At 30.7% G+C, this 22,989-nt stretch overlaps 1 protein-coding gene across 1 annotated transcript; it reads right to left on the reverse strand.

The window, feature by feature from the left end:
* LOC145314777 (protein eyes shut-like) lies at positions 1 to 21,421 on the reverse strand. Its single transcript, XM_080154854.1, has 6 exons — positions 21,390 to 21,421; positions 16,135 to 16,164; positions 11,805 to 11,864; positions 2,259 to 2,324; positions 449 to 526; positions 1 to 6 (listed from the first exon to the last, which is right to left on the reverse strand). The coding sequence occupies exons 3-6, from the start codon at positions 11,832 to 11,834 to the stop codon at positions 1 to 3; spliced, it is 180 nt and encodes a 59-aa protein (XP_080010980.1). The 5' UTR covers positions 11,835 to 11,864; positions 16,135 to 16,164; positions 21,390 to 21,421.
* Positions 21,422 to 22,989: the final 1,568 nt, after the last annotated feature.

Below are 22,989 nucleotides of genomic sequence, written 5' to 3' on the forward strand. Positions count from 1 at the left end.
TTAATCCTTAGATAGAAATAACATAATGCTGTGGATGTGGGTGTGTATGTGTGTGTAGGAAAGGATCTCGCTAACTGCTGAACCACTATAGATCTCCTATACTTCATTGAAGGAGCATGGGTTCGATTCTTAATACTAAAATCCAGTCAATCACGGCAATGTATTAAACTATCAGAGTAGCGTTATGTTTATAAGATGTCAGCCGCTGTTTTGTAAAAATAAATATTTGATCAATGATGTTTTGAATCATGGCATGTCGAGTCAATAATGTGTCAGCTATGACAACCTTTGCTTAATGCCATTAAATCAGAATTATACAAGTTCTGACAGAGAAATAATGATGTTAAAAAGGTACATACTAAAATTTTTTTTTAAGATCTCTATATTATCAAAGCGGCTATAGGAATGTCCAAAGGTGATTCCCCTGGGTGATAGGTGTTAAAATTACCTTTATATAACTGATAGCTAAATAGTCACTGCCCTGTCTGTAGGTTCCTTTCTGTCCCATAAATACAAGCAGAGCAACCTTAATAAATCATCATAATGTATAAATATAATATACCCTTTTTCTCGTATTCATTCGAATCCGGTGGATAAGAACCGGTTCTCATCCATACGAAAAAACTATGTCTAGCATCGTATTATATCCAGTTTTCTACGAATATAGAAATGTACTATCATAAGATTAAAACTATTTTTTTTATCCGGTGCCTTCGGCACCTCGGGGCTAAAAAAAACTAGTTTTAATCTTATAATTGTACATTCTATATCCGCGGAAAGCCGTTTATAATACGATACGAGAAATAACTATTATCAACCTTTCTTGTAGTAAAATTACTTTAAAAGTCTTATAAGTCGACCAATAATTTGCACAGAAACTAGCTTGGAATTATGTTCAACAAATATTTTGATTGGTAAAAAAACCTTATAGGAAAAATCCTTTGGTAAATTCTTTTGACTACTCTAAATTTCTCTATTACTTCTTTATACATTCTTGAATCCTCCAATTTTATACTTAGGCCATAAATAGCTTAAAAAAACTAAAGGAAGAATTGCAGATGCTTTTATCTTATTTGTCCTCTTTCTGCTAAATGTTGATAAAATCAAGAAAATTGCAACCCAAATTTTATAACCCCAATTCATACTAGTTAATATAAAAATTGCATGTTAAACTGAAATGCAAATATTTCAAATATACCTATTACAACCAAGAATGAATACGCTCTATAATGGAGAGCTTTTCATTTTGCTTATAATTATAATTATAGAGTAGACTTGCTTTAGAGATTGTACCATTAACAAAATAAAATAAAAATATGTTTCATAAAGGCAATTTCTTTAATTTATTAAAAATACATTTAATTGCTCTTGACATACAAACTACAGACCCAGATGATAGAAAAGATTTGCTTTTAAAATTTCTGTTTACACTAAAAATAAGATGAAATGCAGTACGGTCATGATTAAACAACACAAAAAGTTATGAAATATATTGTAAACAAAAACTAAAATTCATGACACAAAACTAGAAACTTTACTATTCTAACATAGCTAATCTTTAACTCAATTTGTTAGTAACTTGGTCTAATTCAAATAACTTTTAAAGGATAAAGAAATATTATATGCTAAATGATTCGAAATAGTGTTAAAACTGAAGATAATTTTCTAATCATACTATGGCCCAAATGGGACAGGGTCTTAAAACATATATTTATATAACTTCGCTATCAACGGATTTAGTATAAATGTTCTTTTTTCAGTTGTGCTTAAATTTTAAAAAAAAAAGATGGTCTAACCTGATTTAACACAGCTCCGTGCACATGTCAACCTCACAATATTACCTTGGATAAAACCACAACTACTGAATCTAGAACCTTGATACTATAAAGCCTTACCTGATTAACAACAGCAGTGGTGAAGTGGAACTTTAACTCCATGCCAATATCAAACTCACAATATTACCTTGGATAAAACCACAACTATTGAATCTAGAACCTTGATATTATAAAGCCTAACCTGATTAACAACAGCGGTGGTGAAGTGGAACTTTAGCTCCATGCACATGTCAACCTCACAATATTACCGTGGATAAAACAACAACTACTGAATCAAGAACCTTGATATTATAAAGCCTAACCTGATTAACAACAGCGGTGGTGAAGTGGAACTTTAGCTCCATGCACATGTCAACCTCACAATATTACCGTGGATAAAACAACAACTACTGAATCAAGAACCTTGATTTTATAAAGCCTAACCTGATTAACAACAGCGGTGGTGAAGTGGAACTTCAGCTCCATGCACATGTCAACCTCCAGTGGTGTCTGAAAATTAATCATCATCAGTTGTGACAACTATAACATTTATACAGTTTCAATAAAGAGAGAAAGACACAGAGAGAGAGGGGACAGTGAGCTGTTCATTACACTAGTCTCCAAAGTTTTATTATGATAACATTTGCATAATTGTCTGACTTAACAACTTTAGGGACTTTTATTGATTTTTGATTGGTCGGTTCAACCATTTTGTGGATTGTTGAAAAGTATACCGACCGAGGGCTGTGGGTAAATTGTTTAATGCATCACTGATAAAAGTCGGACAAAAATAACTATAACTTTTCTACAAAATCAAATATGCTATGACGTTCATCAAACAAGGGATCCTAAGCCGTAAGGAAATCTTTCTTTTGAATTAAAGATGATAACTTTTGGACACTAAAGCTCAATTTAACCCTTACAGATCGGGCCCCAATTCCCACCTTAATAGATCGGGGGGGGGGGGGGGCTCAAAGAGCCCCCCCCCCTCTATCTCGGCTCCTGGTACAGATAAAGACGTAAAATTTTTTTCTGGTGGTTCATGTGTATTTTTAGAGAAAATTACCTTTTCTAGTCATAGCAGTCAAACCGCTCCTTAGCCGCTTTTTAGCGGCCAGCCGCTAAATTTTAAAACAGCTGTAGAGCGGCCAATTTTGCAGCTAGGATGACCAAATTTTAGGACGAACTTTTATTTTTCATAACAAAAAAATTACTTTTTCTGATCATCGCCGAAAAACGGCAAATAACGGAAACCGCCATTTTCGGCGGTTACGGCGGTAAAACGGCGATTGGCGGCGCAAACTAATATTTTTATCTGTTTATTATTGCTCAAGGATTTACCAAAAAAAATTATAGGTCTCTAGCTGTAATAGAAGCCACGATATTCATGATATATGTCTGTAGTAAAAGCCGGACAAAAATCGGTCATAAAGTCGGTCAGGGAGCGGTCAAACGGTCATAACACCACTTTTCTCAGATGGTCATTGATATCTAAGTATTCACCAAAAGAATTTTAGGTTTCTACCTTATACACAAAAGTCATAATGTAGAAATTAAGATTTATTTAGAATTTTTTCTAATTTTTTTTGCTACCCAACCGACTTTGACCGGACACCACGACCGACACAGACCAGATATCCTAATAAAATCAACTCTTGCTGACGTATAATTACTAAACTTAAAAAGTCATGAAGTTACAGCTCTCCATCTTACCTACAAAAAAAATGAGATTGAAAAAACTAGAGGGGGGGGGCTCTTTGAGCCCCCCCCCCCCCCCCCCCCCCGATCTGTAAGGGTTAAAACAATTTAAAATCTTGAGTAGTTTCTTTTTTCATTCATAACTAAAAAAAGATTAGACCTTTAAAACTTAAATCATAAAATCTGAAATCATACGAAAAGATAATACATAAAAATTTAAAGTTTATTTTGAATAATATAGCCTGCTCGCCAATATAATCCCTAATTTAGAAAATCTGTCTTAAAATTTGACATAACAATCTCCATTTCTGGTTAGAATTCTTTACATTTTGGGCTGTGGATACGTTTTTACCGGATTTTCTATGATTCTTAATATAGTAAAGCTACTCTGAGATTCGAGCAGGTCATGATAGAGTTTTTTTTTTAACAAGGAGGTTTCAATATGGAATAAACAAACAACAGAAATTTAATCCAAAAAAATCTACAATTTTAGCTCGTCAATTTGCAACAACACCTTCAACATTTAGGAAAAGGACATAAAGTAATTTTAAAGAATGGTCACATGAACCAATATTATAATTCAGTTTATCATCATTGACTAGTACATTCTTAACCCGCGACCGTGGCTCAACACGTAGCGCATCCGCTCGTCGTCGGGTAGGTGATATGTTCGAATCTCGGCTTAACACCGCGTCATAACTAAAGACGTTCAAAATGGTTTGTACTGCTACTATGTCAGGTGCGCGACATTAATAGAGTAGGGAGAATGCGTTGGCCCAAAACAGGCGCAACTCAATACCATTCATAGTAAGGAATTCTCAGACAAAGATTGTGCAATAAATTGGTTGTCTAATGGGTGTTACTTAACCTAATACCCCAGGTGTTTGGACAGAAAAGGAGACATTTTGCTCCAATTAGTTATTCTGGATTGTTGGACCATGGCGTTTGAGTGTCATAAACAGCATCCCCGCCCATATGAGGTAATTGATGAGACTCTTTTTCACTTAACTCGATATTATTATTTTGGTTCAACAAAACTAATATTTATTTCATATGAATCCATTCTGACTAATGTTAATCTAAGTCTAAAAGAGATGGTTTTAATCATAAAGTTTATTAAAGCCGAAAACAGAGAAATGTGTGCTAAAGATTAAATCATTTTAAAACATGTAAAATTTTTGTAAAAATTTCACAAATTAAAAAAATTACAAGATTAATAAGGGAAACAAAAATGGTTTAAAATGTCTTTAACTTACACAATTTTATTGTTTTCAGGTTGCCTTAATATAAATTCCTTTCCCTGATAAAGGCCAGGTCTATAATGGTCTATATGTCTTCATGTATAGACCAACTGTCATAATTATATATATTTCTTATCAGGGATATAGGTATGTATATATTAGTCTATATGTCTTCATGTATAGACCAACTGTCATAATTATATATATATCTTATCAGGGATATAGGTATGTCTATATTAGTCTATATGTCTTCATGTATAGACCAACTCTCATAATTATATATATATCTTATCAGGGATATAGGTATATCTATATTGGTCTATATGTCTTCATGTATAGACCAACTCTCATAATGATATATATTTCTTATCAGGGATATAGGTATGTCTATAATGGTCTATATGTCTTCATGTATAGACCAACTGTCATAATTATATATATTTCTTATCAGGGATATAGGTATGTCTATTTTAGTCTATATATCTTCATGCATAGACCAACTGTCATAATTATATATATTTCTTATCAGGGATATAGGTATGTCTATATTAGTCTATATGTCTTCATGTATAGACCAACTGTCATAATTATATATATTTCTTATCAGGGATATAGGTATGTCTATAATGGTCTATATGTCTTCATGTATAGCCCAACTCTCATAATTATATATATTTCTTATCAGGGATATAGGTGTGTCTATATCAATCTATGACTAAATTTTGTTAATTTTGGATAATTATTTACTCAGTTGCTGCCAAATTCAAAGATTTAGTTCTCTAAAAAAAAAATGGTAAAGTCTTCAAGATTTAAAAAACTGAATACAATCTTTTTATAAACTCACGACTATGCAAATTAAAACTGTCATTCTTAAGTATGGGTTTTAAACATGGACTACAACATACATAAACAAGGGCCCTTTTTATGAAATTTAATTGATAAATAAATAATCTTTAGAAAAACGACGTTTACATCAGAGTATAAGAATTATAAGAATACCCAATCAAGATGAAAAAAAAAAAAAAATTTGTATCTAAAATGTGACAGCTTAAAAGTTAGGAGAGAAAAAGGGCAAAAGAGAATAAATCTATATTACATTGTCTCATCCCTATCCCTATCATTGTTAAAGATGATTAGCTATGTCTAGAGACACATAATCCTATAATAACTAATTGTCTAGATGCTAATAGAATTAGAGCTGATATAGATGTCACGTTCATTCAAAATACAAGAACAATGTGTCCAATAGTATTAAAACCTTTATACTAGGGTTGGGCCAGATACTTTTTTGGCCGGATACAGGATATCTGGCCAACGTTCGATATCCGGCAACTTACCGAATATCCGGATAGTTTTAATATCCGGTATCCGGCCGTATATTAAAAATGGCCGGATATCCAGCCCAACCCTACTTTATACATCTTAGAAATAATATTTAAGTGCTTCACGATGAACAGGTAATCAGATTAGGATTGAAAAAATAATACTGATTTAAAATTTATTCATTTTAGGAAATGCAGGCTTTTTAATATATTTTCATATTATTGTTGAATAGAATTAAAAATAAAAACTCGACTGTATGTGCAATTTGCATTACCAGACAAAATAAAAATGTCATGTAATTTAAATATCAAAGAAGAAAAACAAGGATGGTTTCATTTATTATTGGCACAGCTTCATCAAAAAATAATTAAAATGTAAATAGATGGACTCGTGACTCAATGGATCTTTAAAGCCATAAGAAACATAATGAGGCTTTTAGTAAAATTACATGCCTAATTATTTATTATTTTCTTCAGGGTAATAGAAGTAAAAGAAGAAACAACAGACAAAAACTATTTTTCATGTAGCTTCGAAATTAAAATTGTTGTGTAATGTTAACTTTTTACTGTTATTTTTCTTAACATGTTATGAATATCCCATCCTCTATTTTCTTACTGACAACGCCCTCATTTTACAGTAAAGTCATTTAAAGCCAGACTTTTTGCACAAAAATCAAACATTTAGTTTGAAAAGGCTTTAGAAATCTTACATTTTATTTACATTTCTATTCTTCTCCTCCAACCCTTCCCGTAATTTTTTGCAGGAAAAGCTTCTCTTTAACTTCATAGTCTATGGATTTCTTATTTGATTATGTTGTCGTTTTTACTTGGAGCTTAACTTCCTTTACTGTCACAATGACTGTAATACAGGCTTTCTCTAAAAAGCTTTGATGTTTCATCTGGATTTTTGGTTGATACATTACAGCTAGCTCCATAGACGTCCAAGGGTAGGAGTAAATGGATGTTTACCTCCCTAAAGCTTGTACGTCCCTGGCTAGCTGCTATCTATTTTTTGTAAAATATAAGTGCCGATAATTCTAAAGGATATAGTTGTGAATCAAAAGATATAAATTGATTAAACCCTGATTAAAAACTGTTTTTTTTTGTGTTCAAAAATATCAATTTTAGTCAAATCTGTATTACTTTTGGACAAAATTGAACTTGTTTTGTTCAATTCATTTTTCTTCCTTTCATTGATATTATTTGAAATTGAAGGTAATAGATTTTAGCCAAAAGAATAAAATTTAGAAAGTTTTATAAAATTCTTTAGAAATTGTAATATTTTCATGGAATTAAAACAAATTTTAATTCTATAAATAATTTGAAATTTTGCACAATTATATTTTAATTATTTTAGGAATAACTAATTTATAATAAAGAATATAAAATGAACCAGTGCTTTCACTTTAACCTATTTTAGGACCATCGAATCACCAACCGTTATTTTTAATTTTTAAACGATAGCTTATAATTTGCAAATTTTTAAATTAACCTTATAATAATATCTATAGAGTTGCTATTCTTTTTGTAATATAAACTATTTTTACTTGGTTTGAAATAAATAGAACCATTCTACATACATAAACAAAATTACGATTAGAGCTAACCGTTACGCCCAGCTATGTAAAATCTTTATGTAGAAAACCTTTGCAATTGATAAGTGAATTTGACCATTGATTAAAAGCGTCAGCGCCATGATGTGGTATCTCTTGAAAGATGGTAATTAATGTTAATTGAATGCCCTTGATCCCACCATTTAACAACCTTTCAAAAAATTATAGTTTGAACTTTTTTCATCATTTTGCATTCAATGCAGGAAAAATAAATCTTTTATAGTAGTAATTTTTAGTTTCTTTGGCGCTACAATGTGTTGTTTTGAAATTAAAGTAGAGAAAAATGAAAATTGATTCTTCTGCACTACTAAGTGAATATTGAATATTGATATACTTGGTTTTTAAGCAGATTTATTCCAATGCAGAAAATGCAAATAACAAACAGTTATAAAAAGTAGCAATCATTAAGATAAGAAAAAAGGGTATAATTCAAATAAAAAGAATTACTATTTTTTGCTGTATAATAGTTGTATGTATGTTAGTATGGTTATTAAATTACTTGCAAAATGTATTCATGAGGAGGGCTTGGCCATAGGGTTGTGCTGAATAAAAGAGTCAAACAGGAATTGGTAGTAACAGGATGGTTGTGATACAGATTGCAGTATTTTGAATACAAAAATTTGGCAGCTTCAGCTCGTGTCTTTTATGTTAAGTAATATTGTTAAAACAACTAACACTCTATTTTTATCACACAGTAAATTTTTCTCAAAGTCTGTGATTACTCGAGAAAATATAACTCGACTATTACTTTTATGACGAAATAACAGACATACAGGCAAAACAATTTGAAGATTAGTATTGCCTCTAAAATCTAATGATATAAATATTATGGACATGATGTTTAAAATCATATGCAAATATATATATAAGTATAAGTTTAACACGAAAAAAATATCTTGCCTACTAAATAGTGTAACCTTTTTTTGATAACAGGTTTACCTATTTTTTTTGTGCATTTCATCCTAACCCTTATATTACAGGCACATAATAGTTGATAAGAACATATGCATGTGTGTGTTGTAGAAGGTAGGGTTAAATTTATCATCATCATATTTTACAAGGACAATATTTTCCCTTAATAGCACATTTTTAAAGGGGTAATCTTTATAAAACGTATTAAAATATCTTATACTCTATAGCTTTAATAAATATTACTTAATGTAATTTGATTTTGTTAAATTTATGATTTCTGAAGTCAAAATGTCCACCAAGTTACAGAGTGGCTTCGCTAAGAGTAATGTTTTATGTTGGTTCATATCATATATTTACTTAATAATATGCCTACTTCTTTTTTTTGCATCTTATGGCCAAATGAAACATTTAGAGGTTATGTTCTAAAAGTTTGAAAATAGGGTTCTAAAAATAATCTTTGTTAAGTTTTTTTTTAGAGTTGATGTTAAGTCAGATGCATGACATTGATAATAAAAGTAAAGGGTTAAATGGACATTACATAAACTTAATTACTAAACATATTATAGAAGAACTTCGTCAAACAAAATTATGGATTTTTAATTTCATAACCGTTAAGCATAGTTAAGATAATAAGATTAAACTAACATTACTTTTTACTACTTAAAAGCATGTTTCAGTAGATATGAAATTTTTTAGTTTATGTTAGGTAAATGTAGTATTTGTACAAATTAGGTTCGCAATAAACTTTTTTAGCAGATAATGTCTAAAATCAATAAATTTGAGAATTAGTTAAATGGTTAAATCATATTTATGCAAATGAAGTCTGTCAGTAAAAAATTATTTGATGCTAATTAGTGAATGGGATTCATTTGAACAGGCAGGTGGACGTACGGAATACCCTTGATTAAGAGTAGCTAGGCAAGTAAAGTTGCCTAAATTATTTTTGTCCTATATTTATGAAAAAAAATAAACATATTTTTTTAAGCTGTAAAAATAATTTCTCACATCATACTTCATCAAAGATGTTTATAAAGCAATTTTATGTGTATGATATTAATTCTTTATGCCTTCAATCGGGTACATGGCAATACAACGACACACAAGTTATTACGCCACCAAATAACAAGAAATTTCTAAAAAAAAGATGATTAAAGTTCATCAACAGATTATGACGTCAAACGTTAAAATAACTAATGAGAGGCCAGCATAAATTTTATCATTGGTCAATTACAGTGTATACTAGCCTCTCATTGGCTATTCTATCGTATGTCATCATAATCTGTTAAGGGACTTAAATAATTTTCAAAAAGTAATAGCAATTTTGACAATTTTTCTTTATCATTTAAAATTGGTTGGTGGCTGTCAACCGAATATTATGATTAACAAGTGGGAATCATGACGTTCAGATAGTAACATTAACTGTCTTTCTGTCCATCTGAATGCCTCAGTTGATATTTTCCAAATTATTCGGTACATTTTGGAATGTTATTGGTTTTTGAGGCACGTTAGAAATGTTTGTGAAGGCGGTTTTATGACAGGAGAAAAAAAGTCCTTTGGTATTATTACATTTGACAGCATATTTTGCCATTTTGTTAATTGCTATATTTCCAATCCCCTATGCAATCAGACTGACAGATCAATGGTCAAATTTGAAAGTTGCTTCCTTTCCGTCCGTCTGTACATTTTGACTGACATGAGGGGTTTATGACGGGGTAGAGGAGAATTTGATGACTAAGATGATTGGTTTGCAAAAGTATTTATAGATTCGCAATGCCTCTTCACAATTTTTACAGCATTATTTTGCATGCTCGACAGTTTTTTTGTTGCCTACATTATAAATACTGTATACTAACCCTGTGAACCTTGGGTGTTGTTATTATATCTAAATAGAATTAGGGAAATGTCATAAGAAAGAGGGGTGTGGGTCTTAAGGGGATGAAAAGATAAAAGTAGGTCTATGATAGGAAATGGGGGGTTAAAAAATTTTGTAGAATATATGTATAAGAATTCATCCCTCCCCCCACAAAAAATAACCAAAAGTTGGAGTCTTTTTGGGTGATACTTTAATCTATCATTAAATGATGTCGGTATTATAAAAGTTTGCTGGCGCAACGAAAGGCTTTTATAACATAAAATCTTTACTCATTTTTGGAACAATTTGTAGCTTCAAATAAAGCTGCTATCATAGCTGTTTTAGTTATTTAACAAGTCATCGCTGCAAAGCTCTTTGAATAACTTGTGTGCCATTGAACTATTCCTGTTGCCAATTATATAGAAATAAATAGATGTCAAAAATGAGCTTGCGTGTGTTTGACATGAACATGCTTTTTCTAACACTTTTCAAATCAATAGCCAGCCAGCCAGCAGGGATTTACCACCTGTAGAAATTTTAAAGATTCTTTGGCAAAAATAAATTTAATTCAACAGTAACAATTTTATGCTATTATTTTAGACTGGGGTAAATAAAAGTTGTTTTTTCAGTTGTCTAATCCCTGTGTCTTGATATGAAGGAGTGCTCAAAAAGGAATTTGAGTGGGCCTTTCATTTAGACTGACACACTGTGGGTTCATATTGGCTAAAATTGTCATTTGAATAAAGCATTAAATTTTTCTAAATAACAATAACAGCTGAAACAACAAATGAAATTTAATCTATATTTCTGATAAGGTTTTTTTTTCTTACAACCTTAGATAATACCTAATAATTTTTAACTTAAAATAAGAAGGTAATATGAAAATTCACTCAACCTACCAGTCAAAATATAAGAACACCATTATATTTAATAGTAACTTTTTTGGTTTATGTCAGCTTCTACCAATAACGAAATTAATTCGAGAAAAAATCACAAAACCTATACATGTTTTTCAGCTGTCGTTGGGGGGCAACACATCGTAAAATTGACGACCTCTCCATTTGCCCCCCAAATATTATTTTAGATTTATTTTGCTTGTTGGTTATACCTATTCCTGGGTTTATGTCAACTTTATTGTATTAAATAAAAGTGGTTATAATTGGAATGTTGATTTCTAGAGTCTAATCTTTACTTGTAGTTCAATTTTACACAACATTAATGTAAACACAAATCTGATATGTTAACTTTAATACAATAATGGCTCTTTGACTATTTTTAGTTTGTAGAACTAAAAAAACATACAAAAGTGATTCTAATATTGCCGTTACACATATTATATTGAAAAGGCTTACCTGATAAGTTAAGAAAGACGAGTGTCCCATGACCCAGCTGGTAAAGGATGGCTGGTCAACCTAAAATCACAATAAATTTCAGAACTTTCTTCTCCAGTACAAAGAAATGGAAGAGGGGCAGCTGAAGTGTTGATATATACTGATTAGATGCAAATCTATAATAGAAAATTCAGACATTTCTCTTGTATAGCACCTTAGAAAATTACGTTTCTCTCTATGGTTTAAGGCAAGCGGACGTTCTAGATTATATAGTAGCTGCGCTACTGAATTGTAGAATCCGAATGATGTATGACCGACTGGAACCAAAGTTGATGTTAATTATACTCATAAACATAAACACGGCATGCATATAATGTTTTAGAAGCGCAGCTACTCTACAAATACCATGTGTTGGTAAGTAAAATGGCCATTGGTAACGTTGTTGTTGACAATTCATTTCTATTCACAGTTTGGAATTTAAGACTAAAATCATGCAATCAAAAGGTTGGTTGTTTGCTCGTTTTTTTACCTAGTTTCATTTGTGTTTAACTTACTAGTAATTACATTGAAAGCTGCGCTCAAATTGGACGTACTTATCCTTGTTTAAATATTGTAGACATTAAGGAAATTAGATGCATGCTGTAAACGTTGTAATTTTTGCCCCTTTACTGGTTTACATCTTATAATTATTATTAATAAAGTAGATGGGATGAAAGATAACTCATTGTGCTCATACTCCTTGTGGTTAGTTTTCATTATTTAAACCAGAATGACAATATTCTTAACTAGAAATGCACTTAATTATAAGAATATCCAAATGTGATGCAGATTAAGATAAACCAGATGCAAATTGGTCAAGAGAATTTCAAGAATAGCAGAATAGTAAAGTAAATTTCCTAATAAAGAAAGAAAATAAAAACTTATTTGTCACATAAAATGTAAGGAAAAATATATATCTGTCATAACAGTTGCGGTATTAATAATACAGTAAAACGTCACGGAAGGACGTAAAGACATAGGGACATATCTTTAATACAAAGTAGCTTGATGTCTGTTCGTCTGTCTGTCTGTCTGTCCGTCCCTTATGATCTCGGTAACCACTTAACCGATTGGATTCTACTTCCCAGGGAATATACCAACTGGTCCTGTGATGGTTTTAGGTTTTATTTCTTTGGGGGTGGGAATCTCACAACCCCCAAAAAACAAAAAAAATTCCCCCATTTTTTTTTTAATTTGATGGTTGTTGCACTAGAGGTACTGAATATTTTTTTAATAACCTCTTGGGGCAAAGCCTCCAGAGGCTAGGGGCGAAACCTCTAGTATCGTTATAAAGTAGCTTCGGTGTTAAAAAAGTGAAATTGCTGGAGAAATGATTAGAAATTGGACTGGTACCAAATGCGCGGCCAATACTCGATAAAATATTAATTTGTCCTAATTTCTAATTTCTTAATCCAAGTTAAAATAAATGAAATTTGGTGAAATCTGGAAATAAGATATTGGAAGCAAGATAAAATATAACAGGGATGAGTTTATTTGAAAATAGCAAAGGAAATACGCAAAAATGTGCTCTATATTGAGAATATACGAGTAGAAATTAGCTTGAGAATTATAATTTGGGCATTCATCTTTTAAGTTTTTTAATGTTGAAATGTTAAAACCTTTCATCATTCCTTCCTTGAAACCCGCTCTATCAACTACCGTGATCTTTTAGTTGAAGAAGCTACATTTCAAATTGTATTGTGTTGCTAATCGAAATAATTACTTATAGAGAAGCTGTCCACCTTTAACAGAAGAAGAGATAGAGAAATTAAGATCAGTTGCAACCATCTGCTTCTAAGTCAAAATTGTTTTAGCACACAAAATCATTTACTTTAAAAATAAATAAAAAAAATCCACTTTTATGTTTTATCAAACGTTCTTTATTAAACGTTTTTATGTTAAATAGCCGAAAAAACAGACGGAACAAAAATAAATAGTTCAACTGTAACATACTTAGGCAGACAGTCTGACAAAAACACTTTCTAGCTATAGCTTTGATGTACTTCTATAAATATGATATTAATCCGTTGACAACTCTTTTGACACCTAGAGGCATGTTTAATGTGTAGATGTTTCTTTTTATAAACTATTTTTCCTTCTAAGCCAAAATCTATTCTTAATAAAATGCTATTTCATAAGTTATTATAGCTGATCTATTGTCGTAATACTATTTAAATGCATATTTTTTACTAAACCCCATTTTCTTCAAATTAAGGGATTTCGAGTCATGAAATTGGGAAGGTAGTCTTATATTAATAGAAAAAAATATTTTAGTTTATTAAACTACAGAATTTTACTTTAACATAAGCAGGTAAAATTTTTAATATTCAGTAAATCTATGATAAAAAAAACTCCTAGTAAATTTTATTATTTTAGATTTATGTGAAATTGCGGTATCATTGTAGGGATCCCGCCGAAACTAGCTCATTTCACCGATTTGTCATTACACCGCTGATTAATGATAATTACGGTATATACTTTCTGTAGAGATGTCCACGCTTCCGGGTTCATTAGGAAGTAATATAAGACTATCACGAAAAGAAAACGAAGTAGCTGTTTCGTCGTATTCATAGTAGCTTTTGATAAGTCATTTTAGGTTAGGTTAGGTAAATGTTAATGAGTGCAACGCAGGGTTAAAGCCCCCCGCAGGGGCTAGAAATAGGAGAAAAGCCACTGTGAAAATACGACGAAACTCGCTACTTCGTTTTCTTTCCGTGATCCATATAAGATGAATCTTTCAACAACAACGATAATGTGCATCTGAAGCGAAACTTATTTTTATCTGGCATATAATCTCGACAGTTGTAAAAGAATATAACTTTTAGCATTAGCAAATCAAGTAGTAATATTTGTTAAAACAAGAAAGGGGTCGAAGTGTTAAAGCCCTTTCAGTTTTTTTCTCATAATTTAAATAGCAGCCTAATAAACCATATAAAAGAACATTTATAAATGAAATAATAACAAAAAAAAGTCGGCAGATGTGTTTTTGTGCAATATACTTTGGTTCAAGTGTTACTTAATAAGCCTTACAAGTAGTATAGATTTTCTACAATTAGGATTGGATATTTAAAAATAGTTGAACTTAACTGTATCGCTTCGAAACCGATTAAAATCCGCTAGATTCGAAACGGTTCTCAACCATACTAAAAAATCATGTATAACATCGTATTACAGACAATTTTCCTCGAATAATAAAATAAAAATCATAAAATTAATACCACTTTTGATAGCCATGGCCTTCGGACCCTCGGAGCTAAAAAACAGGTTTTTCATTCTAATATCCGCGGAAAGCTGTACAAAATATGATATGATAATTACTTTCAAATTTTAAATCATTGAAAAACTTCCCTGTCATGTAAGTTGTCATTCTGTCAGCAATAAAAAATTATGATTACCACGTAAATTGTTTTCTTTTTAATCTATTTTATGAAAATTCACATAATTTATCATTTTATTTTTTTATCATTTTTGATGCTAATGATAATGATATGTTCACAAATATAATTATATGTTACTTTAATCATAAATAAATCAATTTATTTCACGGATAAGGACTTAGGTTGGATTTTTCTTATATAATTTAAAAACCTTTTTATGTTTCAAGCAATATTTTATTAATTTAGCTTATTTTGAAGGGGGAGGTTGGATTACTGAAAGTATATATTTTATAAACACTTTTTTGATTTTTTTATCCCTGAATAGAAGGAATCAAATATTTTGGTATCCAGGAAACTCTTAAAATGGTTTCGGATGGGTTTTAGGCTATTTCTAAATATTGTATTTTGAATATAGCAACTAAACAAAATTACTAGGGTAATATTGATCTGGGATGTCAGGGATAGTATATTTGCAGTAAAATAAATCTACAAAACTCTCCAACTCAAAAACTATCCGCCACAAACTGCAAAAGTCTACACATATGAGTTAGGGAAAGATTAATTTCTTTGCCAATGTTCGCTGCCTCTCATGTATGATCAGCACAGTAGTATGCAAAGCATATGAAATCAATCTCAATGTTGAGATGTATGAAGACAAATTACCCACAAACAAATATGTATATAGATTAGGTAAATAAGAAGGGGTTGGGGGGAAATAAGAAATATTATTAGCAGAATATTTTTTTGAAGCAAAGTTACTTTTTTGGTTGGGCGGTTGATTCTGAACTCATGAGAATAATAGATAGCTGTCATTTCTAAATTTAAACTACCAACTTTGCGCGTTATTCCTATTCCGGGGATAAACGAAACAGAGAACTGACAGACCCATACAAATTAGTCAAAGAGTAGCTGTGCTATAGAAATGTAATATTTACCTCAATAAGTTCTTCACAGATGGCTCCACGCCTGAAGCATTGGTAAACACATTTAACCATTAGTTTTTGTCACAAAATTTTTATTTTTAATGTGATTTTTTTATTTTAAAATCATCCATAAAACTAGAAGAAAATAATCATGGAGGGAAGGACAGAGCGATTTAAAAAGTAAAATAGCAGCCGAAAAATCACATTTCTGCTATAGTGTTACGGACGGACAGACAAAGTTAATTATGAGTAAGAAAGTGGAAATATAAGATTGTCTTTTTAATCGTCCAACCTGTATTCGTAAAAGTGTACTTTGAGGTGTGAGAGACAGTAATCCTTTTTTTCAATATTGAAAATCTGTTTTTATTGTATAAAAATCAATATTTTGTATGATGATGGTAAAATTTTCATGGATATCATATCCAAAAAAATATTTTTAAAAGCGAAGCTTTTCTATAATGTTAGAATTGTCCTATCGATTTAAAACATTGCAGGTAAGTTATTTGCAAAACTTTGATAGGGTATTATTTCATCCTACAGGGATATTTGTATGTAGCCGTCACTAATACCATATTCTTTCAACCACAATGTAAAGGATTGGTTTCCAATATCATAAACTAAGAATATCATTTCTGTTAAGCCCGATATACAAATCAAATCATAACCTAACCTAAACTTATAAACAAATCCTTTTACCAAAAAACATTGCCTTATAAAAAGACAGACACACACATAAGTTTAAAATAGCGTTGAAAAAAAAGTTTAGAATCGAAAGTTGAAAAGATTTTCAGTAAAATTGTCTAATTGAAAATTACTTACAAGTCTAGTAGTGTGCAGAGATGTAAGGATAGGTAAATGGAAGATAAACTCATTACTTATTTTGGGTTTTGTTTAAATGGTTTAATTATAGATAATAGATAAGGGGCTTTGGCATTGGAATGTATTTTATTCAGAATTGGTTGTTCAAACTTGCAGTGGCCAAACTTTGCTACAATTAAGTTTGGATCTACTGCAGTTCACGGTAAAATATTGCTGGTAACGAATATTGCCAAAAATCTATGCTTTTTAAAGGCTGCTAGCTGCCAAACGGCTGATGATCCAATGATGCACAGGGAAAGCTTCACTGAAGAAAAAACACGTAAAATATACCTTTTTCACGCATTTCTCTGCACTGCGAGATAATTATGCATCATTGATTTATGGCTATTCCAGATTATTTGTTGGCATTCTTATGCCGCTTAAAACAGTGTGCGGGCATGATCTGTACGTTCAGAGGTTTGGCATCTAGCAGCCTTTAAAATTCATAGATTTTTGACAATATTCGTTACCAGCCATATTTTACCGTGAACTGCAGTAGATCCTTAAGTTTAATATATAAAAGAAATTTTTTTATCAATTTATCATTCATTGTCTTATCCCTTAAGATCCCTGTTTATATACCTTTGACCTATCCATACAGCCCTTTAGTAGCATGTATTACAAATAGGTAGGTAATCCTTGAGAGGAGTTGAAAGATTTTCAAATAGTTTTAAAGTTTGAAATTACTCTTCAGATAATTGAAGAGGAGTATATCTACATTCATGCTAATTTTATAATAGTTATTTGGTATAAATCATTTTAAATTAAGCCAAAGCTATCAACACTTTTAATAAAAACAGATCAAAAATAAAATATTAATGTTATAAATAGATATGCATTTTTTTTTTACATAAATTAATGTTTTTTCACTTATAAATCATCATGGAGCTTAACTTCCTTTGTGTTCTTGATAGAGTAGCTCCTCTTCTAATAGATACTAATACTTGGAGTAATAAATGATATATATTTATTTCTTGTCATTTACTCACATTTTAATGCTAATTTTGCTATCTAAAATTCTCCATGTTCATATAAACACAAATATACTGGGAATCAATGTTTAATCTTTGTATTTTGTAATTTAAATCTGGAACTATCCTTCTATAACTTTTACAAGGTTAAGGTCAAACACAAATCAAACTGAAGGATTTAATTAAAATAAAAGAATTGTAGCCTTTTAAAGTGTTTTATTTGCAAAGCTACTCTAGAAGTAGTGTTGTCCTTTTATGCCTCTCTGTCTTTAATGTTCTTATATTACATTCTGCATTTACCAAACAAAATTTAAAAAAAAACTTTTGTTAATTTTTATGTAGTCTTATAACTAGGTTAGTCAAGCTCCTTTGAGTATTTACTCAATGACGCAATTGATTCAAGTTTATGATTTTCAAAATTTTTTGTACATGTCTGGGGGGGGGGAGCCTTTGCCAAAAATTGCGTTCTTGTCACACCCTTAGATATTATTGAAATGCATGCATTATAAAGAATATAAAAAGTGCAATATCCATAAATTTTGTATACTTTCTATTATGTGACTGTAGAGCTTATATTTTTAAAATCGAAGCTTTTCTATAGTTAGGATCGGTCAGTTCGTCAGTCCGTCCGTCCGTCAGTCAGTCCGTCCCTAACGGAAAACTCTTTTTCGTTAATTTAGTCATGTTAGAATTGCCCTATCGATTTCAAACTTTGCATGATGATTCCTATAGTAGTTAGGTAAGATTTAAAAAGCGTAGCAACTATATAATCGTTACCAGAATCTCAGTACGTCCATTTTGAGCATGATGTTTTTTTACTTTTTTAACAACAATTTTTTATGTGATAAGATCATCCGATTGATCTGATTCTTGGATTACTAATTCCAATTACAATAAGGTCCTTTAACAGAATACTGTATTTAAGAAATTTTGCAACAAATTTACGTATAATTTTGTCAAAACTTATATATTAATATTTTGTATATTCAGTTCTGACACTCTACTAGAGTTAATGTTCGTCTGCATTACCGTTTCAGAGCTTCGTTTTTATTGAGGTTGTCATTCTTGTTGTATAAATCTTTGCCTACTATAAAATATACCACTTCAAAGATATTAGCCTACATTTTTGGATTTCAATTTCATTTTATTCATACATATACATATTGTATAATCTTTTAAGAAAAAAAATCAAAGTAGTATTGAATATTAATAATGAAACCATTCTCAATTTAAATCGCATTAATAGGAAGATTCCCTATGAAGGAAAATCCAAATGGTCCCATTGTCGAGAAGAAATTTAATACCAGAATAAAAGATTTGCTTTTACTTTTTGTAAATCAAATGGGGAACAAACATCTTTGATTTGCTAGTTGATTTTATGTATTTTCAATTAGGTAAACGACAATAAATATTTGAGGCAGACATAAATTGCAAAATCTAAGGACTGTAAAACTGACCAAAAAGGTGAAGTGGTGTTGCTTTCAAAATAGCAAAATGAGATAATTTCCTCAAAGATTAAAAATCTGATGTACTTTTAGAAAGCTTTCCGCAAAATCAAAGCCATTTAATTTAAATCATCCTGTATGTAGAAAAAAGGGCAAGCCTAATTAACAATAAAAATCATAGCCAACTGTTTGGAGAGCTCTGTCTTTGAGGTCTTGGAAAGCTTTAAAATGTTTATGACAATATCAATAATTAATGACAATTGATGGTCGGAAACATGGGCCTTTTTACCAAATTAGATTTTTTTACCAATGAATATTAGTTAAACTTTTCTTTAGGTCAAAAATGATCATGTAAAAGTATGTTGACTCTTTTTGTAAAATACAATAAATTGTATAATAGAAAAAAAGAAAAGAATAACATTGAATTTCCATAGTTGTGACAAACATACTCACTATCTTGCTAGATTTAAGCCACACTTCTTAAACTGATAAAATAATGAATGAATATAGGGTAGAAAGTAGATACACTTATTTCTACCTATATCTTGCTATATTCAAGCCCCACCTCTGAAGACGGATAAAAAGACTGTAATATGAATGAGTTGGAGGTAAATTATAGAAAACCATAAAGTAGGTAGATTACTTACAGGACATTGGATAAGGATAAGGCAAAATTTTAAAGATCTAATTATACTTTTCTTTAGTACAAATCACAACAAGTAAGAAATAAATCTATATAATACCATTGCTTTATGAATAAACTAGCGACTAGGCCCCTACTATTAAGGGCCAGAAAGTGGCTGCTAAAAATATAGCTTAAAACCTTTCCAAGACCTAAATCTGAATATGAATTAGCCACTACAGGACCAATGTTAAGCTTAAACTCAATCAGTTCAGTAATTATTGAGATCTTAAGCTTCAGACCAAAACCCTTACTACTTTATATAATAGGATAAAATGAATATTTATCAAACTTAACCTAACCTGTAAAAAACACTGAGGTGGGAGGGTTTTTATCCCTGTCCTAGAAATATTTGTCCTATGAGACAGTCTTGCAAAATTGGATGCATTGCAAATTGAAGTCAGGATTAAGAGAATAGTAAATCTGCTAAAATATTTTATTTAGTGTGATGATGGGTTATGATTGAAATGTTTGATAATCAATCTTTTTTATTCTGATTACAGCTGTGATAAAAACTCTTTTACTTTATGTTGGTCTAGTCAAATTAAATACAAGGAAATCAGAGTAATTTTATTCAATTAAGAAAAAGGAAACGGGAATGCAAAACGGAAAGACTTATTATTAAATTTTAAAAATTGTACACTATTTTTTTAAAATTGTATAATTTAAATGTTTTGATTCTACTGAACTAGATTCTTATTCATTTTATTTGAGATACCTTTCCGTGTATTTCTGAACTGAGTTTTTGGATGTGGCAATCTTGATTATTATTTATTTTATTTGAGTTAACTTTCCCTTCATCCCTGATCTAAGTTTTTGGATGGGCAATCTTGAGGTCCATAGATTTGTTTGCCTATAGTCGTAAAAGGCATTATAAATGGCTTAAACGTTTTTTTTTTGGAAAAGATGGTCTTTAAGGCTGTAAAACTTAGTTTGGAGGTAAGATAAGAATGAAAAAAAAACTAATTCGAATAATTTTGAAAAATTAAAATTTTAAGAAAATTTTTTCTTTTACATAATGTGATTCCTCTCATGTAAGACGATTTCGCGAAATTTATTTTCCAGCAAATTCCAGCCTTTATCAGTAGTATAGCCACACTATAATTTTAGTTGTGTTTAATTATTCATCGAACTCCATCATAAAGATAAGACTATTTTACTGTGTAACAGTTTACTGTTCTGCTGTGCTTCTTATGGGCCCAATTGTACTAGTTACACTTATATTTTGCTGTAAGGCTACTGTTACTGTTTGAAAAAGAGTCTTTAGAACACCTAAGATTGTGATCCTTATAGTTTGTTAAAATGTGTTTTCCTTCCATACGGACACAAGCAGATAAATCCTTCTCCCTGGTCACAACAACAATTATATTATCACTCAATTTTCCACAAATATTTTTAGAGGTTTCTTCAACTTGAATTAGAATTTAGTTCATAACTTCATAGCCTGTAGATAACCAAACCTGATGTTGACTGAAAGCCCTGCAATACCTAAAACCATAGGGTCATTATTATGTTACCTATTACCTCATTGGGGCGGTATTATCCTACGATTTCAAGTGATCATCTAGAGAACCCAAGGGCATTATTCAAGCTTGTAATGGGATGCAATACTCTAACGCACGCTGATGGATATTATGTTAAGTAACATTCAACAGACAACCAACCCTTTGATTGAGCGACCTTTGTCGGTGAAGTCCTAGCTGTGAATGGATTTGGTTTGCACCTGTTTACAGTCATCCACTCTAATCTAACTATTTTTGTCACTCACTTGACATAACAACAGTGTGATCCATTTTTAACGCCTTTAGTTATATTATGCCGCGGTTTTGGACCGAAATTCGAACCTATCACCTCTCCGACGACGAGCGGATGCGCAGCGTGTTCCTTGTTATAAGTAATTTATTATAACAGTGAAGAAACATAAGTAAAACCATACCCCCTGCCACCCCCCCCAAAAAAAAAAGTAAAATAAAAAGCAAAACCACTGAAAGTTATACGGGAGAAGCACCTATGATTTAAAAAAAACATTGCAGGATATTGTAGATTAACAAATATAATAATTTAAGGATATTATGACGTTAACTAATGTTGATTGTAATCTTAAATTTACAATTATTTTAGTTTTCTGAAGTGTTAAAATCTTATAGGATTGACAGATATGTGAACCTGGTGGCCAATATACCCCAGAGTGTAGTGCAAGACTGAGAATTGGAAATGTTAAGATAATGATGCCTATATATTTTATCTATTGTGCTGTAAATCTTTTTCAAGATTCATTCAATTGTTTTAGCCAAACCTTTTTAAAAGAGCAAAGCAACTCTGTAAGTAAGTGTGGATATTAGAAGATTTAACTACACTTCCATTCACTGTCGGAAAAAAAGTACGTAAAGAATTAACCTCTACCAAAGATATTATTTTTAATGTTTTTTTGATAGTATATTTTTTGGCATTGAATTAGACTATTCTAATGATAGAAAGAAAATTTTGCTACTGTTGAATAATTCTTTTGTTTCGTACCTATATCTATTTTCACTTTATTTGATTGTTTTCTGTGAATATAAAAATATTTATCCTTCCTCCAACAAATTTATATGTTCTTTCCTTTCCAAAGATCAAAAAACTATTAAAAATTGGTAGAGATTTTACATTGAAATAAAAACAACTACGTTAAATGGCAGCTAAGATTTAGAAAACTATAAGCTTAGGATTAAATCAAATGATCTATTTTGCAAAGATCTTAAATGTTAGAAAGTGTGAGTTGAAAAATATTATTTCAACGCCTTGTCAGAGTAGTAGTGTAAATAAAAAGGGAGTTTCATATCATATCATATTTGTGTCTTATATGCAGGGTTGTAAATCGAGCTCCAAGCCTCATTTTGAAAGCGGGGCTATTACATTGATAGGGTTTCCC

This window comes from Acartia tonsa, chromosome 3 (genome assembly GCF_053477335.1).
Source record: "Acartia tonsa isolate MP-2025a chromosome 3, ASM5347733v1, whole genome shotgun sequence".
Lineage (NCBI taxonomy): Eukaryota > Metazoa > Arthropoda > Copepoda > Calanoida > Acartiidae > Acartia > Acartia tonsa.